The 24,381-nt window shown below is 46.5% G+C and overlaps 1 protein-coding gene across 10 annotated transcripts in view; it reads right to left on the minus strand.

Moving 5' to 3' along the window:
* HAS3 (hyaluronan synthase 3) overlaps positions 1–24,381 on the minus strand; it is a 198,238-nt gene that overhangs the window by 15,252 nt on the left and 158,605 nt on the right. The window contains exons 1-2 of one of the 10 annotated variants that reach the window (XM_019935622.3): positions 10,097–10,782; positions 9,717–9,787 (exon numbers count right to left, since the gene is read on the minus strand). The exons of 6 other annotated variants lie outside the window; for them this stretch is intronic. Coding sequence is in view for 1 of the 4 variants with exons in the window: in XM_019935619.3 (XP_019791178.2) it covers positions 10,778–10,954 (177 nt within the window). In the remaining 3 variants the exon portion in view is untranslated. Of the gene's footprint in view, positions 1–4,702; positions 9,788–10,096; positions 10,955–24,381 lie in introns of those variants that run through there. 3 more of the 10 variants (XM_073796871.1, XM_019935623.3, XM_019935619.3) reach the window with 3 other exon arrangements.

Below are 24,381 nucleotides of genomic sequence, written 5' to 3' on the forward strand. Positions count from 1 at the left end.
TTGGTGCTGCCCTCAGGAAGTGGAGGTGAGGGCAGGCAGTGCCAACTATCTTGGGCACAAGCGAGAGTACAGGTGGAGGAATAATCAAGGAAAAGAGACTTCTACAGTTCGGAGGGTGGAGGGGGCCATTCTCAAAGCTCTGGAGGTTTTGAGATGACTGGAGCTGACAGTACCACAAACACATATTTCACCTTTCAACTAATTTTCAAATCCAAACCCATGAAATACCCAAATACCTTTGTGCCAATAGAAGCCTGCCATTCGATCCCTCTTGTCATCACTCGTGCTTGAAGCTGCGGGACAACCCTGCCAGCCAGTAACCAGGAGTTGCTTTGCTCTGCTGGTAGCCTAGTGAATGACTGGGTGGGGGAGGGGCGGAGGGATGGTCTCGCTCCACAGGCTGCCCCCTCCCCCTCTGACCTCACGCTTTAGTGCTCCACCCTGGCATCCAGCCCACAGCCTCTAGCGAAGCCAAGCAGAATGGGGGATGGCAGCCAAGCCACCAGGTCTCCCCCAGTCCCTCCAGGCTTCATCCCATCCACTTCCTCTGGGCTGACCACAATCAAAACCTCTTGAAGGTAATGAAGGTGAATTTAAATTGGCCCCCAAAGAGTAGCTGGTTATGCCCCCCAGCTGACTACACAGGGCCTCCTCCTCAAGGCAGCCTAATAATCTGCCACACTAGTTCATACATAATTCCAAGTGGAAAACGTGTGCCTTGACAGCGGCAAGGCAGCTACTACCAAGCAAAGTTATCCCTTCATAACTCTTCCCTCTTACCGACAAGTACTCTGTAATCAGTACCATTTCTAGGTGCTACGTTTGAAGAAGCAGGCTTAAGGATTTTCTGTCCTGCAGTTACAATGGTTAGATTTTAACTCCAGTCTCCCTCCGTGGATAGAAGAGTCATTTTCATTTCAAAATAAAGGGCCTCTGCTCTGCTGGAGGCAGAGCTGCCAGCTCCTACTAAGGGGCTAGGTTCTTTTATGCTGGCTTGAAGGTCAGGATTAGAAGGGCACACAGAACGATAACCAAGTGTCAAGCCAGACCTGGAGATGCTTTCTTGAAATCCTGAACAGAAAAAGCTCTTCCTGGCCATCTTTCCTTCCTCTCCCTCCCCCAGGTGAATACAGAAAGAAATCCAGAAGGCGATTTTAAACCATAACCTACCTTCTTGGCAGAATATTGTGCAGCTACTAAATATAATGTAATGTTCGGGAAGAGAATGTAGGAATAGGCAAAAATGCTTATAATGCAATGTTAAGGAAAAAAGGCAGGATACAAAAATTGTCATGTATGAATGACTACATTTACGTTGTTTTCTTTTGAATCCTATGAATTAAAGGGCAGGAGAGAAATTCACCCAGATATTAAGATCAGGTTTGTTTGGGTGGTAGAACAATGAATTTTTTCTCTTTGCCCTTTTCTCTGTATTCTCCAAACATTCTATAAATAAGTATAATAGTCTTGTAATAAAAAGATTATTTTAAAATGATATGAATTGTAAATTCACAGAATTTCCTTCTAAACTAGCGCTGGGTGGGATACAGCCCATATCATACGTGGGCTCATGTGAAAAAGTCTGGCAACCTCCGTCTGCTAAGAAAGCAGGAAAGTTGGGAGGGCCAGGATATAGGATTAGTGGTAGCCAAAACTCCAGTACTTTGCTTTATTTAAATCCCTCCCACTGTTCCTTTGAGAGAATTTTTGCAGGGAAAAGGGGAGTATGTAGAGCTGTGCCTGCTCACCCAGCAGCTCTGAGTAAATTATAAAAAGACTCCTTCTTCCTTCCTCCTGGCAACACAGCCCAGAGCCAGGGCACACGGCTTGCCTGGCACAGCCCAGCTGGTGTCAGCCCCCACTCAGCCCCTCATCCAGGGTCACGGTGATCCTGGGGAAGGGAGGCAGGTGCACTTAATGTGGGCTCTAGTAGTACCCTGAAAGGATGCTTTTCCTGAAAAAAAGTATTTCCAAGAATGATGATGTCAACAGCATTGCACTCCTGCCCGGGGAGAGGCTGTCTCCTCTGGGTGCTGTAAACCTACCCCCATGCCAGTACCGATGGGTACGTCCACACCCATACGTGCACGTAACATACTGTACACAGAACGGACACACGCGTACTTGCTCATTACACAAGCGCACACTCACTTTCCCGGACTTCAGCGGGATGCAATCCCAGCCTACAGCCCCAGTTGCAGGATCAGCAGGAGAAGAACAAAACCACTTAAGGTAACCTTGTTCCAAATTCATTTGGCTTCATTACAATAACATCAACCACAGTTCTTAAATGTGCTGGCGCTTCTGCTTCATGTCCTTGTTCTTGATTAAAGACACTGTTAGTCACTGTCACAGAGGAGGTCCGAAGCTGGATCCTCCATAAAAGCAATTAGAGAAGAGCTGAGGGTAGAGGCAGTCCCCATCAGCTCCTTCATGGGGAGAGACCCCCCAAAATATGTCCCACTCTCAGATTTTTTTTGTTAGGACACCCCCCCTAACTCACTCTCTCTCTCTCCTCTTTTCTCACCAGATAAGCTAATGTAGTGGTTCTCACGTCTGGCTGCTGCACGTTAGACTTTTAAAACCTGGGAAGCTTTCTGAAAAACACTAATGCCTGGACCCTATCCCAGATCGATTTAGTCACAATCACTGGGGGTGAGCCCCAGGCTTGAATTTTTTATTTAATTCCCTAGGAGACTCTATTACACAGCCAGCAGTGAGGACGCATCCTGAGGATTCTCCTCAGCTGGGTTTGCAAGTGCATTTCTGGCACTGGGAGGACAGCAGCCAGCCAGCCAGTCCCAGAGGTGAGCTCCAGAGCGTACAAGTATCTATCCATTTTCCTCCAGCACCATGCCTGCCACACTTGTTTGAATTAAGTGACCTTAAAAACTTAACAATGAACCAATGAGCTACTAAGCCAGAAGGAAAAAAAAGAAAAAGGAGAACAGACGCTGATATGAGGTGGAAATTAGGAGGGAGAGCCAAGGAGAAACAGAGGCGGGCAGACAGGACCAGCTGGGCACGCCACTCCCAGATCTCCGGATCTACCTGGAATTGGGTTGATATAATCTTTTAGTTGGCAAAGGTGCTGCCTGCTTTTTCCAGAAGAACTGGGGGAAAGCCACAGAGGAGAGAGTTGCCAAAAACAACTAGGATTAGTTTTTGTTTTACAAAGGACAGGACTTCTGCACACTGAGGACTTTTCCTACCTAGAGGATGGGTTAGGGTAGTGGATATGGGCTGCTCTCTTTTGGGGCATGGAGTCTCCATGACTCTCTCTCACATGGTCCTGGCCTTGGCCACAGAGAAACACCCACATGGCTGATGCTGGAGCCTTGTTCTTTGCACTCTCTGAACAGCACTGATACAGTTTCTTTGGAAAGTGGCAGGGGGATCACCCCATGCCCAGCTCTTCAAAGCATCAGCACAACCATTCTTTTAGTAAAGACAGCCTAATTTCAGGCTGGCCCTTCCCTAAGATTAACAAGGTCACCATAAGTTTTGAAGTTTGGAAAGTGGTGTGTGGTCTAATAAAGAGGTGTGTGAATGTGTCCCACCCAGGCACTGTTCTGAGCAGGTTTTAGCTCTTAAGGCAGACAGTGAAGATTAAATTTTACATCATTTAATAAACCACTTAAACGCCCAGTAGCTCTTCCTAGTTCCCCAGCAGAGAGGGTGCTCCTGCAGCTCCGAATCTGCCCCGCAAACTGCCCTCCTCTCATAATACCAACAACTCTCACCCTCAGCCCCCCCCCTGCATCTCTGAGATGGAGTTAGGTGCTGGCTAACTGGTTCCTATAAGAACTAGCAAATGAAGTCAGAAGTTTCTCTGCTCTAGTGCACTCACTCGCTTCTCCCTTTGTCTCTTCCCATCTGCAAGAACTTATCTCTCTGGACCTTATTTTTCCCTTCTGCAAAATAGGGCCATTAATTCCAGTCTCATTTTTTTCTCTGAAGGAATGGTATGGAATAGAGCTATCAATGTATATATGTGAGAAATACATACACACGCATTAAAACAATCCATTGTTATCATTCTGAGATACCAAAATCTGAGAACCGAAACCCTGCTTACAGGAGGTAAAAGGGTAAAACAAACAAAAAACAACAAACCTTCAAAGGAGACATTTCTGGGCTCTGACTGGAGTTCACGGGAAGACTTACTACATTTTCTATGTTCCCACACACGGCGCGGCAGCTTCAAGGGTCTACTACCTTAGCCACCCCCAGAAAGAAGAATAGGCCTTTCAATGAGCAATTTACAAAAGCTGCCAAAGTACAGGAGCAGGTGGGCTGGGGGGCTTTAGCAAATCTCATCTCCGGCTGCTAGGCAAACTACAAGGTCAAAAACAAGATCTATAGCAAGTTCTGGTGTTTGAGGTTAGGTTTTGATGTACGTGGACACTATCTGGAGGGAATCAGGGCTGAGGTTTATCTTGACATACATGGTCCATCTGAACAAGCAGGGAACCACTGTCTTTATCCTCACTTATAGTAACAGTTTTTTACCACTTGGAAATATAGTGTCTATTGGGTAGCAAAGCACAGTGGCTAAAAGCTCAGCCTTGGGAGCCAGACTGCCTGGGTCCAAATACTGGTTTGGCTACTTCTCACTAACTATGTAATCTGGAGCAAGTAATTAGCCTCTTGTGTGCCTCAGTTTTCCCATCTGTAAAACAGGGATAATAATAATACCTACCTCGGGACTCCCCTGGTGGCGCAGTGGTTAAGAATCCGCCTGCCAGTGCAGGGAACATGGGTTTGAGCCCTGGTCCGGGAAGATCCTACAATGCCTCGGAGCAAGTAAGCCCATGCACCACAACTACTGAGCCTGCGCTCTAGAGCCCATGCTCTGCAACGAGAAGCCACCACAATCAGAAGCCCGCGCACCGCAACAAAGAGTATCCCTCGCTCAACGCAACTAGAGAAAGCGTGCAGCAACGAAGACTCAACACAGCCAAAAATAAATAAATTAATAAATAAATTAATAAAAATAATAATACCTACCTCATGGGCCCAGTGTGAGGATTTAGTGGATTAATATATGTCAAGTGTACAGAAGAGCACAATAAGCTCTTTATAGTGTTAACTGATTATGATGTACAGTGATGTAGAGCTACAGCAATCATTCATCCTGGGTTTTACAGGATGAACCTGATACTTTAAGGGGCCGTCAGACCCGATGTCCTGAGTCTGGTGTGGGAACCGTGGTCATTAACCTGGGGACACCTCTAATCCCATGAGAAGGCATACCCTAACACTCAGGACGGAGTCTCAGAGCTGAGAGCCTAGTCAGTTCTTTTGAATACACCTGCAGGAGCTCAGGATTTCTCTCCAGGACGAGTACTTGTAGCTGGACTTTGGCTGCCGGTGAGCATACTTGCAAAGTGTTATTGTGCCCCTACCGGTGGTTTTGATACACAGAAAACTCCATCCCCTGAAGATTTCCTGGGCCTGAAATTATTTAGAGAATGGTGTTAACACTTTGCTGTGGTGACTGAACCTGCATTGCATGGTTATTAAAGCAGTGTCAGCTGAGGATGGAGGAACGTAGATCGGCACAAGCGTGTTGGTGGAAGGAACACTGAAAATGTTCGTATCTTCTGGATCCAGCCTTCCAACCTTTTAGGACTTATCCTATAGAAACACTTCAGTATGCAAAGAGTTATGCTCGAGAATCATTGAAGAATCATTGGAACTTAGAAATAATTCAACTGACCATCAAGAGGCAAATGCTTAAACCAGCTGTTGTTCATCTATACAATGGAAGACATGCCACATCACAGGGGAGAGGGGGCTGTAAGTACTGAGTGTCTCCAAGGTATGTGACTAAGAAAAAAATCTATGGAACACTTTTTATGGTGACAATCCCATTTTTGTTTTTGAAAGCAGTAAGGTATATTCATGTTCGTTTGGGAAAAGGATGAAAGGAAGGAAAGATCTAGAGGGATATACACCCACCTGCTGGTCAGTGGTAACCTTGGGGTAGGAGTGGAGGTGAGATTGCGAATTCTTCTTCGTTACATATACTTTAAATTTGTTATAATTCATAAAACATATAATCTGTGCGTGCATGCACACACACACACACGCAGCCAGGGCATCTGTACCTGAGGGCTCTGCCACTCCTCAGCACTCTGAGGGCAGGGGGCCAGCACAGGGTCGGCATCCCTCAGCTCGTGTCAGCAGAGTTCCAATGACTGCTTTGTGGGACCCACATGCCGGGGCTCCTGTGTGTATATGAGCTCCTGAGTGCTTCTCAAGCTGTGCTCTAGTTGAAAGGGCTTTGCTGCTATACTAATTTTGGGGGGAGAGGCTCCTTAGGATTCAAGAGATGTTCAAAAGAGTCTGCCTCAAGCCCCCCAGGAGACTTGGGCCAAATTCCACCAAAAGGGAATAACAATAGTTTGCCTCTCTGTTCCACGATGTTGTTGTATCATACAAGTTCATGGGTAAAAAATGACCTTCCAAACTAAAGGAAACACAGAGTAACTGATCTTGCTATTCTATGCCCCCAGGGACTGCAGAGTGTCACGGGGGTGGGGGCAGGTAATACCTGAGCTTCCTGGGAGTACGGACCTACCTGAGTCAGCATGAAGAACACTGGGGAGGGACAAGAGGGATGACCCTTCAAATAAGTGGGTGCAGCCCCTTCCAGGGCTGATGGTGCAGGTCTGCGCTGCCTCTACACCTGCTGGAGGCACGGGGTACGCTGAGCACAGCCCTGAGCCCCGCCAACAGGGAAGAGTGCAGCAGCCGGTGTTCTAAGAAGACAACTCCCCAACCCCCAAGTGGCCAGTCAGCTCCGAGCAGAGTGGTGCATGGAAGTGAGGTGCCGTGCACTGCAGGGAGGCTGCTGCGTGTGACTGCAGAAGCTCTGTGGCTGCAGAACTCGCTGGAGGACACAGCACAGCCTTTAGAGGTCACGCCTGCTGCTGTCCAGGAGGCAGTGGAAGAAGACCACCCCCCATGCCCCCGTCGTGGTCAGGGCAGAGTGGCTTGCCTCCCACAGCCCACCCTGGAACTCAGCTCCCGTTCTGACTCTCTCCCTTGCCACTGAAATTCCAGCTGAGCTTTTGGATTTCTGTGCAGAGAGACTGCAGAAGCCAATCTGGTTTTGTACAGGTCAGGTGAATCATCCTCCAACCAACTGATCAACTTTCACGTGTCTTGGCCATCCCTCCAGTGCAGGCGGCAGGCAAGGCTCCCTTCACTCACAGCCTCACAGACAAAGAGATGGAGCAGGGCGGGGACAGAGGCCAGACCAACCCGTCTGCTGTCCTCTTTCTTCTGGGGCCAATGAGGAGAAACGGCTGCTGCCAAAGAAGGCGTTGGTGAAAGGGGATGGGGCTCACCACTTCCAAACTGAGAAAAAACTGTGGTTGGATGTGAACAACTTCTGGCTCAATACATTTCCCATTTTACAGCTTTTATCATCTTGGCCTCAAAGCACTTTCCAAAAACAAGCTGAAGGGGCTTCAGGTGGAAACAGGTCTGCGGCTGCCCCCTCACTCAGAGCGGTCCACAGGCTCCACGTTGTTCGGCACGTCGCCCCCTGCACCCCCTCCGCTCCACTTCCTGCCCGCTCACTGTGCCCAGCAGCACTGCCCCTCCTCTCTCACCTCCGGGCCCTGGCACTCGCCACTCCCTCTGCCTGGACCGCTCTTCCCTCAAGTATCTTCATGGCCGCTCCTTCACCTCCTTCTGATCCTTACTCAAACTTCAACTTCTCAGTGAGGCCCTCTCTGGACAACTTATCCAAACCCACAGCTCTCACCCCATACACTCCTCACCTCTCCTTCCCAACTTGATTTTTCCCTAGAGCATTTATCACCATTTGATATCCTGCTTTATTCTTTATCTTACTTGTTGCCTGTCTCCTCCTGCTACAACGTAAGCTTCCCCTGAAGGTAAGCATTTTGTTCACTGCAGTGTTCTCAGCATCTGGTGCTACGTCTGGCACATAGTAGGTGCTCAACAAATTGTTGTCGTCGTTGCCTGTGATTCGCTTTCCTACCCTCCTGTCCCTGGTCAGCCCTTACACGTGGATGGGTCGGCAGAGCCATAGGAAAGTGAAGGAATGGAGAAGAGAGGTGAAGAAAGAAGAATATGAACATATGGAAAAGTATGTGTTTGGAGAGACGATAAGGAGCAAAGTGCAAGTTAAGAGATTTCTGATTAAATAACAGAGTGTGTGGAAGGGTAAGTTTGTGCCAAGGAGGAAGGACAAAACAGCAGAGAGGGAAGCTCTCCAGAATGTCCAGTAAGTCTAACCTGATCAACCAGTCGACACTTGGGCAGAGAGCCTGGGGTTTGGCTGCAGCCACAGCTTTGGGCCCCTGCCTGACTCTTGCCACAGTGCCATCCTCTGGAGACCAAGGGAGATGTGCCGGTGGCCTAGAAGAGGAGGAAGAAGCAGGGAAGGGAAAGGGGGCAAGTAAAAGACTAATGAGTGATACAGGGGGGCGTGGGACAGACTGCTACACAGTGGAGGGGACTGGAGGTGCGAGGCCAGGAGAGTTTCTGTAGCAGAGACAAAGGGAGGAGACTGGAGGAGCAGCAGGAGGAGGTGGCCGCAGAGGGAGGAGAGACGGGCAGAGGTGGGAGGCAAGCACAGGGACGCTGCTATTACACAGAAGCAGACACGCGTCTTGGGCCTGTGCAGGAATGTGTCACTATTGCTCCTGCCATCTGCCCCTGGAGTTCTGTGCCTTTTTCTTTTTCTTAAGTTTTGCGTTCTTATTATCGTAAAGCTCTCAATTCTCATGCTTTCTCAAGGATGGAGACATATATAGATACAGATATCTATATACATATCTATACATATCTATATACATGGGAGATTATTTTACAATTTGGTAATTTTTAATATTTTGGTCATATTTGGTGTTTAGAAGGGTTACATTACGGTATCCTCCCCTTGAGTTTGGTAACAAGGACAGAAAAGGTCACTCTCTGAAACTGAATCCATCAAAGTCAATAAAGAACAGATGCTTTTAGCCAGTTGCCAAATAATTCAAATTAAGAGGCAATTTATAAATGGAGATAAGGGGACCACAATGCTTTGTGAGGCACTCCCTAGACTAGGTGTTTAGACTAGAGACTTTCTCAGTCTAATCAAGCTGATCAATTAGGATATGTCCTCAGAACGGAAATACATTTAATGCAAATAAAGTTGTAAGTTAAACCAACCATCTAACATACCTAATCTGATTATCTTAAGTGGGTTTTATGGGGTTTAGTTAGAGGAAGGCCAAGAAATAAAAACTTTTAGTGTATATCCAGCTGGTCCAAAGGAGATTCTTCTCTGATTTGAAAGCCCAATCCTGATTTTCTAGACACCCTTGATTTGGAGAATGGAATAATCCAACTACCCTAGCTGAACAGAAATATTCCTTGGAAACATCTGACTGCTTCTGTTCACTGCTCTCTAGGCTAACCTGTGGGCCATAGCTTTCTGTGTGCTGGCCTCTTTAAAGGGATGCTCACCACAAAGGTTCTAAGCTAAGGACGTGCCTGTAATCTGGCCAGAAGAAAATAGCCTGATGTTAACTGGCAAGTGGGCTTCTAGACAGTCCTTCAGTCACCTGAGAGTTCTGGGAAATTGTGTTTTGGTTCTGCTGGGCCTGGTCACGAGAGTGGGGATAGAATCCTGTGATAAAATTCAGCCCTGCAGAGCTGAGGACTGGTTAAGGACTCTGGGTTAGCCTCACCAAGGTGTTGATGACTGGGAGGGGTTGTCTGAAGCGATCATCCAGTACGTCCTTTTTGTCTTCTCTTTTAGCTGCAATCAAAATTCAGTAACCAAAATATATAAATAGATAAAAAGACGTCTAGAGTGCTACGTGTGAAATGACTTCAGTAAACCTGGCATCAGGTCACCAATACATAATGCACTTTCCAACAGGCATTTAGCACGAACACATTGTCTAAGCATTCCTCTTTCTCAAGGAGCAGAAGACTGAAGGCGGGATATAAACTCTCTCATCTGAGATGTTTGTGGCTCTTTTCTCCTATAATCAGGGCAACTCTGTGCTAACAGTAGCAGAGGGAGTAAAAGAAAATGGCCTGGGAGGGCAAACACAGCACTTACCTTTCTTCTCTGGAAGATTCAACCAGCTTGATTCTCTTTTCTGGAGATCAAATCCTCAGCGCCATCTCAAAAGCTTTCCATCTCAAAAGCAGAAGACCAGATTCAGACCTGTTATTCTTTCCAGCCAAGATAGTTTTATTCCAGTTTTGCATGTTTTGATAACAATTTCCTTTCCCTCCCTCCCTACAATTGCGTCTCTGTACCCTGAAATGCCTCTTGAGCATCCAAGGATGACCAGCTCTGGCTGCTCCTCATTACAAGAGGGACAATCTCAGCATGAAAGAATATCAAGACATGTGACCTATGGGTGGGCCAACCTCTTCTACTCAAGTCGCAAGAGAATAGTCAATTAATCAAATTCCACCGGTTGTGTTAAAAATATACTGCCATCAGGTAGACATCCTTCTCTAAATGCTACAGGACAGTGAAAAATGTGCGGGTTAATGAGATCTGTAATCTTTTTTTCTTTTATCGGCACACACTTCAGGCTGGATGCAGGATGGCTAAATAGGTGCTTTAGGAAGGTCAGCCCGAAGACACACAGGACCAGAGACATAAAGCCACCTCCGGGGGCAGCCATATTGCCAGCACCAAAGGGGCAGTGGGGCCACCTGCTGGAAGGCTTGGGCACTGCTCTGGCTGCTTGGTCCCTCTGCCTCCTCCATGTCCTTTGAGGTTGGTCTATGGCAGGACCATGATCTTTTTCTCCAGCTTCTGTGGTGGGAACAGGAAGTTTCTCATTATCTCATCCAGCTCTTCCAGGGCCAGCTGGGCATGGAGCTTGGCAACGTCATCGGACTCCAAACATACCACGTGCTTCAGCAGGTGGTAGAGATCCTTGAGGACGTCCCTCAGCACCTGGATGAGAGAGACAGAGTCATGGCCATCTGTCTACTGTGCCAACACTTCTCAGAATGACCTAACTGCCTTCTCCTGTCTGAGGAGTTCTGTGAGGAAACCCACAGGCTCCTTTAAGAAGATAACGCATGGCCCTCTCAGGTTGGAGATCGAGTGGGGCAGCTGTACTGAGGTAGGCTTCCTTTTGGGTTTCTCATGCACTCCTGACCCCTCACTACACTGGCCTTGGTGGCTGCTGCTCCCTTTTAGCCCCAGACCCCTCCCTTCAGTTCCAAGGCATGGCACAGACCTCAGGACCATAGGCAGGCAGTACTGCCCAGATACGGCTGCTCCTGAGAGCATGTTTACCAGCATTCTCCTCTCTAGCTCCCACAAAGCCCTCTGTGACACCCACCGAACAGGCACCTATCTTATGAAACGCAGGAGGCTATTTCTTCAGCAATCATGCTTTTCCTTGCCACTACTTTAAAAATTTTCCACCATTGTTTCATGTCCGTGTCGTTCCCTCAGTCACTATAATTTTTTTTCAACTCCAACTCTGCAATGGGAAGCAAGAGAGGACTCCATAGACACAGTCACACCCATTTTTCACATCCAGTACTCTGATCTGATGGTCTGATATGGAATTGGGAGGGTGCCAGAGCACCTACTCCCAGGAGCTTCTAATTTTGTCCCAAGTCCTCCTGGCTTGGGAGCCAGAACTTATAGCAAGAAATGGGTTCTTCTAGCAGAAGAACAGGGAAACTCAGAGGAAGGGGCCTTAGGGATCATTTAGTCAAATGAGGGACTGAAGACTCCAGGTCACAGGGGGTCACATGTCTTGTCTGCAGCCACTTTCAAAGTTACTCCTGGTTGAGGGCTCTTTGCCTCAAAAGTTACAATTTTTTGGGTCAGGTACTGCACTAGTATTTTCCATATATTATCTGATTTTTATGCCAGTCATATAAAGAAAGGAAAGCCCCACTTCACAGATGAAGAAACAGGATTAGAGGGTTAAGTAACCTCCCAAAGTTACTCTGCTAAAAAAGGGGCAGAGCCAGTTTTTAAACATTCAGAGCTTGTGTTGTTTACTTTTACTGAAAAGGTAATACAGTACAAAAAAGTACATATTAAAAAAATAAGTCTCTCTTCTACCCCAGACTCCTACTTCCCCTTCTCAGAGGATATCATTCTTAATTTTGAGAAATATTCTAGGTATTTACAAGCATATATATATGCATGTGCCTTTTTCCCCTTTCCCCCTTTCTTTTAAAAAATTTATTTACTTTATTTATTTATTTTTGGCTGCGTTGGGTCTTCATTGCTGCGTGCGGGCTTTCTCTAGCTGCAGAGAGCAGGGGCTACTCTTCGTTGCGGTGCGTGGGCTTCTCATTGCAGTGGCTTCTCTTGTTATGGAGCACAGGCTCTAGGCACTCGGGCTTCAGCAGTTGTGGCAGGTGGGCTCAGTAGTTGTGGCTCACAGACTCTAGAGCTCAGGCTCAGTAGTTGTGGTGCACGGTCCTAGTTGCTCTGTGGCATGTGGGATCTTCCTGGACCAGGGCTCGAACCCGTGTCCCCTGCATTGGCAGGTGGATTCTTAACCACTGCGCCATTTCCCTTCTCTTTTTAATTTTTTTTAATTTTAAAAATTTTTTATTTTTCTGCGGTACGCGGGCCTCTCACTGTTGTGGCGTCTCCAGTTGCGGAGCACAGGCTCCAGACGCACAGGCTCAACGGCCATGGCTCACGGGCCTAGCCGCTCCGAGGCATGTGGGATCTTCCCAGACCAGGGCACGAACCTGTGTCCCCTGCATCGGCAGGCGGACTCTCAACCACTGCACCACCAGGGAAGCCCCACTTCCCTTTTTTAAAGCACAGGATTATATGCTATACCAGTGGTCCCCAACCTTTTTGGCACCAGGGACTGGTTTCGTGGAAGACAATTTTTCCACGGGTCGGGGGGATGGTTTTGGGATGATTCAAGTGCATTACATTTATTGTGCACTTTATTTCTATTATTATTACATTGTAATATATAAATGAAATAATTATACAACTCACCATAACACAGAATCAGTGGGAGCCTTGAGCTTGTTTTCACTTGCCACTCACTCATAAGGTTTTTTAAAATAAATTTATTTAGTTAGTTAGTTTTGGCTGTGCTGGGTCTTCATTGCTGCGCGAGGGCTTTCTCTAGTTGTGGCGAGTGGGGGCTACCCTTCATTGCGGTGCACGGGCTTCTCATCGCAGTGGCTTCTCTTGTTGCGGAGCACGGGCTCTAAGCACACGGGCTTCAGTAGTTGTGGCACGTGGGCTCAGTAGTTGTGACAGGCTCTAGAGAGCAGGCTCAGTAGTTGTGGCGCACAGGCCCAGTTGCTCTGCAGCATGTGGGATCTTCCCGAACCCGGGCTTGAACCTGTGTTCCCTGCATTGGCAGGTGGATTCTTAACCACTGCACCACCAGGGAAGCCCACTGATGGGGTTTTGATATGAGTCTGCAAGCAATTGATTTATTATGGTCTCTGTGAAGTCAAACCTCTCTGCTAATGATAATCTGTATTTTCAGCCGCTGCTCAGCTCTAGCATCACCTCCTTAGCTCCACCTCAGATCGCTGGGCATTAGATTCTCATAAGGAGCGTGCAACCTAGGTCCCTCGCATGCACAGTTCACAGTAGGGTTTGCGCTCCTATGAGAATCTAATGCCACCGCTGATGTGACAGGAGGCGGAGCTCAGGCAGTAATGCCAGCAATGGGAAGTGGCTGTAAATACAGATGAAGCTTCACTCGCTTGCCAGCCACTCACCTCCTGCTGTGTGGCCCGGTTCCTAACAGGCCATGGACTGCTACCGGAGGTTGGGGACCGCTGTGCTACACTGTTATGTACCATGATTCCCCCCATACCCAACACATTTTGAAGATCTTTTGCTATTACAAATATTGCTGCAATAAACATTCTGGTACCCAATCTTTGCAGACATGTACAAGGGTATCTGTAGGACAAATATCCAGAAATGGAATTCCTAGGTCAAAAGGTAATGCACACTGAAAATCTTGATTGCTAGGCCAGAGAAGTTGTAATAATTTATATTTTTACCTATCACTCTGAAAACTCCTATTTCCCCATATTCTCATAAGTGATATATATTGCAAACTCTTTATCTTGGCTAATTCAGGAAGTGAAAAATAGCATCTTGCTGTTTTAAATTTGCATCTTTTTAATAGATACATCAACTACTTGTATTTTTTTTTTCTGGTATGTGTAATCAAATTTTCCTTATTGATTTGTAAGAGCTCTCTGTATACGAAAAAGAGAGGTCCATTACCTATCATATGAATTGCAAATATTTTTTCCCTAGTTGGCATTTTTTCTTTGTGAAATTTTATTTTCCAGAGAAGAAATTTACTTTTTTTTTCTTTCAGTACGCAGGCCTCTCACTGTTGTGGCCTCTCCCGTTGCGGAGCACAGGCTCCAGACGCACAGGCTCAGTGGCCATGGCTCACGGGCCCAGCCGCTCCGCAGCATGTGGGATCTTCCCGGACTGGGGCAGGAACCCGCGTCCCCTGCATCGGCAGGCAGACTCTCAACCACTGCGCCACCAGGGAAGCCCGAAATCTACATTTTTGATGTAGTTAAATTTATCAGTTTTTTTCCTTTATAGTTTCTGGGTTTTGTATTTCGCTTAGAAGAAATGGGGTCTACAATGTTAGCCACTACGCTATGCCATGGCTATTTATTAATAATGTGTACCAAATTGGGTTTGTTTCACCATATGTAAACATCTCTGACAATAATTGGTTCAAATGGATTTTAAATTTTTTCCTCTCACTACTTTGGAACTTCAAGAGTTGGCTGAATATTGAAGGCTGTACCAGTGTGCAGTGTGCAATTTCAAAAAAGGAGGAAGATCAGAAAAAAAAGAAATAGGAGAATGCAGACATTCATTCATTCTTTCACTTTTATGGCTTTTCATAAAAACAATGTAATAAATACATATAACAACCTATATACTATAAACACAGACTACGTCTGCAAAAATACTGATTGCCTTCAGCAAGTGACACTGGGGAGAGATGAGGGGGATTATATACCCTTTTGTACCATTCTATGAATATATAACCTATTAAAAATAAATATGCTTTTTATTAAACTGAATTAACTACTAGACAAAGATTTTCCTAAGGCCATTTAATAGGTAAAAGAGATATAGAACCTGCCTTTAAAGAGGCTTATGCTCTGGTGGGGAGGATAAGTCATGTACATAAGTGAGGACAATACAGAACAGAACATGGTACGTATCCTGAGAGCAGAGAGAGTGTATGAAGAGAGGTTCGAGCAAACAGAGGTCACATTTTAGGAAAAGGAAGTGAACTGAAGGTGGTGAACAGAATGCTGGGAAGTAGTTACTTCAGTGGGTAACAAGTACACTTACATCTGTGATGTAGTTAAATTTATCAGTTTTGGGGGTGGGTCTTAGCCCCACAGTCCCCTAAGCATTCCACACAAGTACACTAGGTGTGTAGCATCACACATCTTGGACTTGCTAAAGAATACAGAAAGAGCTCTTTCCGTCGTTTGATATTCTCGAATAGCACACGCACTGGGGATTGGATGGAGGAAGGTAGGGGACGGGGTACACAAAACCAGCCCCCCAGGTCACTGTCTGGTCTCCCTCTTGTTCCCTGGGCTCCAGCTGTATGGGCCTTCTTCCTTTCCTTGTCTGAGCAAAACTCCTTCCCAGCTGAAGGCCTTCGCATAGGCTGTTTCCTCAGCCTGGAAGACATTTCGCTTCCTCTTCACCCTACAATTCCTACTCACCCTCAGCCTGAAATGCCACTTCCTCAGGGATGCCTCCCTAGCTCCCATCTAGGTAAGCTTTCCTACCCTTCCTATAGCTCTGTTTGTAGCCCCTATCACAATGGTAATTTAAATATTTATTGTGTAATTAAAAATAAATTTTCTCAATAGCTCACATGTACTATTGACACTGACACCACATCTTGCCTTGTTCACCCTGGTATAGTCCCAATGCCTCATATAGTGACTGGCACATGGCAGATATCTAAAAAATATTTATGAATGAAAGAAGGCATGCATGCATGCTATTCCTGGCCAGTTTCTTACTTGGTAAAAACTAAAACTTCTAAGAACATCCACTGAAACAATGCTGGGAAACCAGGGAATACATATGCATGTACCAGCTACAGAATACAAATTGCATAATTTCAGGGACCACACATACGAGGTCAACACACTCACATTTGCATTTAAAATCAGCATGGCACTGGCACAATATAAAGATGAACAGTAAAATCCATGCTAATAGTCTAACATTTAAAAGGTTCTCAACTTAGAACAACATTAATAGCAAATAATAAACACCTTGACAAGTGAAAGGAGAGAGAGACTGTGGAAGAAAGGAAGAAAACTTTATATTTAAAAACCTGAGGGGCGGGCTTCCCTGGTGGCGCAGTGGTTGAGAGTCTGCCTGCCAATGCAGGGGACGCGGGTTCGTGCCCCGGTCCGGGAAGATCCCACATGCCGCGGAGCGGCTGGGCCTGTGAGCCATGGCCGCTGAGCCTGCACGTCCGGAGCCTGTGCTCCGCAACGGGAGAGGCCACAACAGTGAGAGGCCCACGTACTGCAAAAAAAAAAAAAAAACAAAAAAAACCTCAAACGGCACTTTTTCCTTGTTTTTCTGAACAAGAGACCCCGCAATTTCATTTGGCACTGGGCCCCACATATTATGCACTTGGCCCTGCAGACAACTCTCAGTGCTCTTTGCCCAATGTCGCGGCATTAAGTGCCTGAATCCTGTGGGCAAACCCCACAAAGATGCTGCCCCATCTCTGCTGTGCAGCTGTCTCCTGGGTTTTCTCCTAGAGCTGCTGGGTCACACAGGAGTCAGGTCTCCAAGTGCAGGCGTCTGCCTCTGACTGTGCACTATGCCCGACTGCTCTTTCATAACGTAGCTTTCTCTTTCCTCAAGGCCAGCAGTGTGAAAAGGAGAGACGATTCTGGAAAGAGGATGGCTCCCCACAGCTACTGATTCATGATTACTCACTCACTCAGTAATCGTCATCAAGGGCCTACTTCGTGCCCAGGCAGTGTGCTGGTGATAAAAAGGTGAATAATGCACGAACCCTACCCTCTGGCAGCTACAGCCAGCGGGGAGGCAGACACGCACACTAAGCAGTGTGATCCTCAATCTAAGAGATAAGTGTAGGTGATTCTGTGGAAGCAAAGGAAGTGATTTCCGCCTGCAGAGGTGGATGGAGGAAGAACGTTTCCCTACCGTGTGAAAGGGCCTTTGCTCTGACTTTCATCTGTAGCCAATGGGTGGCACCAAGGAGTGGCCTGGGGAAGTTTTATTGTCCCCTCACTCTCAAGCCACCTCAAATAACTGCAGAGTTTAAGCAAACCCAGCATGCTTGTTATGTGAATAGAGCTTAAAGACAAGGCTCCTAACACTCTCTCCAACAAATTACAGCCCAGTGTCTCTTATATAGAAATTCTAGTGTTCCCACTGTTTATCACAAGGTCATCTTTTTTTTTCTAGAGGAATCTTTCACCTAGTCAGAAATATCTTAGAGATTTTTTGCTAGAGCATCCTAACATTCAAAGTAAGGTTAGCTTTCCTTTCCTTGTTAAAAAGGAAAGTTCTAAGGCATTCTGGTCTGCTAAGGTACTCTGTTCTTTCCTGGTGTGGGTAGGAATTTTCTCCTTGGCACTGCTGTGTCCTTAAAATAACAATAATGCTTGTGCAAACACCACTTTGTACTTGAGGGGTGCTGAGTTCCTTGTTTTCAGTTACCAGATCTCCTTTTTTAGGTAACTGAGTGTTAGGCAAAGACTCCTTCTTAATTAATGGGTCTATCTTAGCAACCCACCCTGGAACGGCTTCTCCCCAATCCCTGTAGCGCTTGGGATCCCACACATCACAGGACTTCCTCTGGACTCCCCAAGGATCAAAGCTTCCCGCCAGCCAGGGACTGTCACCAAATCCCATGGATCAGGGGCTGAATACAAGGAGAGTTCAAAGGTAAAGTTACTCACAGGAGCCTCTGTGGTGGGCAGGATATAGGCAATCCCACAGAGGAAACCTCTCATTAAGAGTTCAACACACCTGCTCTTCATCCCCCCACGCATCAAGGCCCCAGGACTGCAGGGAAAGGTGGAGGTGGAGGGTGTGAGTGCGGTGGGCCAGGGATATCTTAAAGAAGTACCCGGATTCCTAGTCTGAAAACTCTTTGGAAAGGGGTGGGGTTCAGGTCCTTTATTAAAAGAATTTAGAGTGTGAGTGCAACATGCACACACACACTTTCTCTCCTCCTTCCCTCCCCCTCCCTTTCCAGGAGCCAGTTCCCTGGAGCACACGAGGCTGATGCTTCAGGGACAAGGGCAGTCTTTAGGGTTAGACGTGGCTTGGCAAAACATACTGAAAAGGGGACCGTGTGAGCAAAAGACTGCCTTGGGCACACAGGTGCACTTACAATGGAAAAGCAGGAAAACAGTGTTTGACTTTCAATGAGCTTGACCCCGAACACACCCAGAGTGGTTGCTGTATCTCTGCATTCAGACCTAAAGAAGAGGGCTTCCCTGGCAGCGCAGTGGTTGAGAATCTGCCTGCCAATGCAGGGGACATGGGTTCGAGCCCTGGTCTGGGAAGATCCCACATGCTGCAGAGCAACTAGGCCCGTGAGCCACAACTACTGAGCCTGTGCAGCTGGAGCACTAGGCCCGTGAGCCACAACTACTGAGCCTGCACGTCTGGAGCCTGTGCTCCGCAACAAGAGAGGCCGCAATAGTGAGAGGCCCGCGCACCGCGATGAAGAGTGGCCCCCACTTGCCGCAACTAGAGAAAGCCCTCGCACAGAAACGAAGACCCAACACAGCCAAAAATAAACATACAAATAAGTTAATTAATTAAAAAAAAAAGACCTAAAGAAGAAATACATGATGGATATCTTTCTTCTCTTTAGTTCCTAAATTTATTTATTTGATTATAAAAACAATATTAACCACAACCCAGAATATCTGGGAAACAGAGGAAGGAAAAAAAATCTTTAGTCAGACTACCTCTCTAACACAAACTCCATTAGTAAAGACATTTAGCAATTAGTAGATTTATTTACATTTGAAATAACTTTAATATTTTAAAAGTCACACTTCTAAATGGAACTCAGGTGAATGAAACTGCTATTCTTTGGTATTATTTTGTGAGATCAATAAGACAAATGGTGATAGATGAGACATTTACAGAAATAAGAATTCCAGAAAGCGTGATCTAGCAGAGGACTTCCCACCTATACTTCTGTAATATTTAGGGAAAAAATGGGTTACTAAATATAAAAGAATTAAAAAGTTAAATGCTAGCATACACTAATTGTACTTAGAAATTCAGTCTTCTATAGAGCTAATAGAATTGTGGCTCCCTTTGTGGCTAAGAAGTAAGTACTAGGCACAAAGACAAAAACAGACAAAGAACAGGGAAGTCAGACATCGAAATAAAAGGCAGGAGCCGACACGAGAAACAAGTGGACTGGAGTTGGTGGCTGGAGACCAGCCTGGCAGACAAAAAGATTCTCTAGATTGGGGCCCAGAAGAAGAGGAGACCCCAGAATCCAAATAATTCTGTTTAAAGACACGCTGAAATAAGCATTAGGTGTGGTATAAGGAAGCTGTAGGTCCACCTCTGAGAACGCTCATTTTGACCACTGTGCTTCCATGTTATAACCAACATACAGCTTGGTGGCTGAGGGAAGTGAGAGTGAACAGAAGAGACTAGTTATGGGACAGAGTCAAGGATCATAAGCAGAGCACAAGCCAGCTGACATTTCCCGAACTGTGTGCAGGAGACCATGCTCAGCATGCTGGGTGATGAGGGCCAGCTCCAGCCTTCAGGAGCTCACCACCATCTGGGGGAGACAGACATGGACAGTCGAACCTAATGGTCTGCTGGCAGGCGAATCGGGTGAAGTGAATCCCGACACCCCAGTTATCAGCTGGAGAATCTTCAGCAAACCACCTCGGCTTTCGGAACCCCGGAGATCTCTGTAAAATGGGAATAACACTGCCTCCTTTGAAGGTTGTTGTGAGAATTACTGTCTATAAAGATCCAAGCACAAGGATTTGCAAGTGATGGCTGCTGCAGAAGCGGCACTAATACTGTGATCTCTGCAAGGGTCAGGACTGTCAATCTTGCTGCTCTTCTATCACTGAAGCCTCGAGTACAGCCTGGCATGCAGCAGCTCTGGCATGTAGTAAACCTTTGACAAACAAATGAATGAACGAACATATGATAACAATAGCTAATCCTCACATAGTACCTATTATGTGCCAGGTGTGGTTCTAGGCATTTTATCTATAGTAATTCAATCCTCACAACAACACAACAGAGAGAGGTACTGTTATTATCCCCAATTTGCCCACACAGCTAGTGACAGGTGGAGGCAGGATTCAAACCCTGGCAGCCTGACTCAGAGCGAATGCTCTTTATTAACCACTATATTATTCTGCCTCTGCAGGTGGTTATTATTTTCACTACCACGAAGTGGGGAGCAAAAAGCACGTAAAGCACTGCCTACCTTACAAGTTTATTGTGAGATCAAAAGAGATAATGCATATGAGAGTACTTTGCTATCACAGCGTGGTGATCAATAATTCAAAGTATCATTGCTACTATTATCCTGACACTGAGGTAGTTGGGTTTACCACCAAGCGGCTAAGAAAATGAGGGGAAAGGCACGGCTCTGAAAATGAAAAATAGAGAGCAGGAGCCAAAGAAAGAGTGCTCAGGAAGATGAATAAATGGAGGAGAGTTAGAAGAAAAGGGAAGGGCTGTAAAAGAGGGGAAGAGACTCCATGCAGTGTGATGTGGTATCAGGGCCAGAGTCGGTACCTGACGGTCGGGAACACCGTCTGTGCCACTGCACAGAGCTGAAAGCACCAGCAAGGACTCTCCTGGACAAGCAGAGAGCAGCTAGGCTCTGAGGTCTTGGAGGCGAGCAGCCTCTCTAGGATAACGGGCAGGAAACAAATAAATTGGGGAAGCAGAATGGAGGTAGACAATCTGGACCTCATTCAGGGTGCTCTGGTCTAAAGAAGAATAAATGCTTTACTGATAAAACCCCAAAGTTCACTTTGATGGGTCTGTAAAAAAGAAGTCAGGACCAATTCAAACGGAAAGACCAGGCTTTTGAGACACTTCATTGAAAAGCATTGGGTGGGTCAGCAAAGAAAGACAGGATTACTAATGTCTAAGAGATTCCTATCCATGCCTGACAGATAGAGAATCTCAAACATGCTGAAGTTCAGGGCGGCATTCCTGTTAACTGGAGGTTACTGAGCTTTTCAAAAACCTTTTATTCCTAAAGTATTTTTCTCTGCTAGACCTAGAGATAAATGGCATTTTTACCCTTTCCAGATTGTGTCTGGCTGTTAAATAAGGAGGGCATCTCAAGTGCAAGTTGGAGATGGGTGGGGAGGGGATGAGGGGGGTATCATGCATGATTTTCATTGAAGAATAAGGGGGAAATTTTAACTGGTTATGTGCCCAAAATGCTACAGGGATGTAGACAGTCTGGGCAGTTTAGGGACAAACACCAAGATGGCCTTCATGGTTAACCCCTGGGAGGGGTGACAGCTCAGGGATCCTAAACAGAAAGTAGGTGCTGGGACTCTCCACTCGCTGCGGCAGGGACGGGAGCAGCAGCCGCGGTGGCTCTAGGAGCAGCGGTGGCAGCATCTCTCAGAATGTCTTTAAATAGCAACCTGAGGAAAGCAGCAGCTTTCCTACACCCCCACAGGCATGGAAACAGAACAAAGAAGGCAGGGGAAAATGGCCGGAGGATGTACAGAGGCAGCAGGCTGCTGCTTGTAGAAGTGATGGGGCGCTTTGTCCTTAGAAGGTGATTACAATCCCAGCTTTCAAATTGTACTCAATTACCACGTCTGGGGGGAAAGGGCTTCATCTTTCTTGGCCCTCGAAGCTTCCCTGCTGAGGGAGCACAGTTCTGCTCCCTTTCTGCACCTAACGCCTCCCACAAGGGATTAGACATCGCCTGCAAAGGCTCACTACTACCATTTACTGAGTGTTTACTACGCTTCAGTCACTGCGCCAAGCCCTTCACGCACATTATCTCATTTAATCCTACGAGGTAGGTGTTATTAGGCCCAGTTTGCAAATTAGGGAAAGGGGATTTAGAGAGGTTTAGTGATTTGCTCAAGGACACAGCTAGAATTCAAACCTGCATCTATCAGGTCTAGCTGCAAACCCTGTTTTTAAACACGTGCAGTTAACTAGGAAATCCAATACACAGGAGGATGCTATGGAGAGAATTTGACCTTTTCCCTGCACCATCAAAGCAGTTTATTTGGATGGGGCCCGGTTAGGGAGGAGGGGGAACAGCAACTGGGCTGCTGGCTGACTGCAAGGTTTGGGTTTCCTCTGGAGCACTGGTTTGCTTGGGGCATCCTGCATGACCCCAGGCTCACCCGGCTCACACAGCCTCAGGTCCAGCTTGATTGGCCATGAGGGAAGTGCAGGCCACTCTCCTTAGGGGTTCTGCTTAGTGGAATTCAGTGCTCTGTGCAAGATGCCTCAGGAACAAACGGTTATAGTTAGACCAAAGGTCAGAGAAAACCACAGTCACTGACACATCAGAGGCTCTGGTGGGGTTGGTAGTATGTGCTAATATACACATAGCATAGAATAGACGTGGACTAGGCTGGAAAAAGCAACCTGCCCACCCACACCGAAGTATGGCTACAAAGCCCAGACTCTGCCTCTGAGCAACACCATCATTCTAACATAGTGATTCTCTACCTTAGCTGCACAGTACGATTCCATGGAGAACTTTTAAAACGCCTGGGCCCCCACCTCACATGTAAGAATCAGAACCTTAGGGGTAGGGGCTCAGGGCTTAAAAAAAATTTTTTTTTTAATTTCTTTTTATGCTCTCCAGGTGACTCTAATGAGCAGCCAGGATGCAGCAGTGCAGCATGTTAGGAAAAAACACTGGGTAGGAGACAGTAAGAGATATGTCATGGTTTCCAAAGAAGGGATCACTACAACAACTCTGCCCATGAAAAATCTAAGTGCCAAGAGCAAGGGTGACAGGATTGGGACATGACCTGCTGCACTTCTTGGAATTTTCTTAACTATCGACAACCAGGTTTTTATTTTCCAGCAAGGGGACTGGGTCAAAATCTTTTTTTTTTTTTTTTTTGTGGTACGCGGGCCTCTCACTGTTGTGGCCTCTCCAGTTGCGGAGCACAGGCTCCAGATGTGCAGGCTCAGCAGCCATGGCTCACGGGCCCAGCCACTCCGCGGCATGTGGGATCTTCCCAGACCAGGGGCAGGGCACAAACCCGTGTCCCCTGCATCGGCAGGCGGACTCTCAACCACTGTGCCACCAGGGAAGCCCCCAAAATCATTTTTGATGCACAAATTAAGACTGCATCTTTTTTCCAAAATATTTAAAAAATATGTTCTTTGGGACTTCCCTGGAGGTCCAGTGGTTAGGGCTCTGCACTTCCACTGCAGAGGGCACGGGTTCGATCCCTGGTTGGGGAACTATGATCCCACATGCTGTGCGGTGTGTCCAAAAAAAAAATTCTTAAACATGTGTATTGGAGTGTAATTCTGAAGACACAGAAAGTTACAGGCTCCCAAAAGGCATCTGTAAGAAAGTGAAAGGATAAAACGCAGGCAGCTGCCTCCTTTACTAGGTTAGCTGTAATTATGGCAGAAACCTTCACACAGATGGGAGGAATTAAGGAAAATACATGTGCTAAAATTTTGACAGCAATGTACATATATACATATATATATATATATATATACACACACACACACATTGAGAGTGTGTGTGTGTGTGTGTGTGTGTGTGTGTGAAGCCAAGTTTTGAAATGCAGACAGTTCTGGCTGCTCGTCAATATTCATTCTGTCACTGTGCCTCAGGACTCCCTCTCCCAGCTGATTTGGGGACAACATGTCTACAACCCAACTGCAATGAAAACTTTAGGCGTTTCCAAGTAAGGAAGGTAAAATTCCCTCCTAACGAGAATTTGTTTGGACAACTTCTGTTCTTGGGAAACCTGAACAGAAGAGTTCGGGAACTGGAAGAGTTTGGAAGCCCCAGAATTTCCAGTTTAAGATCTAAGAAGTCTTTATTGCAAAGGCAGGTACAAAAAAACTTAAGAGATGTATTGTCCCATGCCTCTTAGAGAAGAGGTTTCATGCACTCTCTCAACAGACATTTATTAAGCATTATTCTGTGCAAGGCAGTGTGCTAGATTTGGGGAACATAAGAATGAATGGAAAAGTAGTAAAATTCAGAGACAGACAGGATGGTGACTGCTAGGGGCTGAGGGAGGGGGAGAGTTAGTATTTAATGGGTACAGAGTTTCAGTTTTACACGATGAAAAAAGTTCTGTGGAGGGATG

The sequence above is a fragment of the Tursiops truncatus genome, chromosome 19, assembly GCF_011762595.2.
Source record: "Tursiops truncatus isolate mTurTru1 chromosome 19, mTurTru1.mat.Y, whole genome shotgun sequence".
Lineage (NCBI taxonomy): Eukaryota > Metazoa > Chordata > Mammalia > Artiodactyla > Delphinidae > Tursiops > Tursiops truncatus.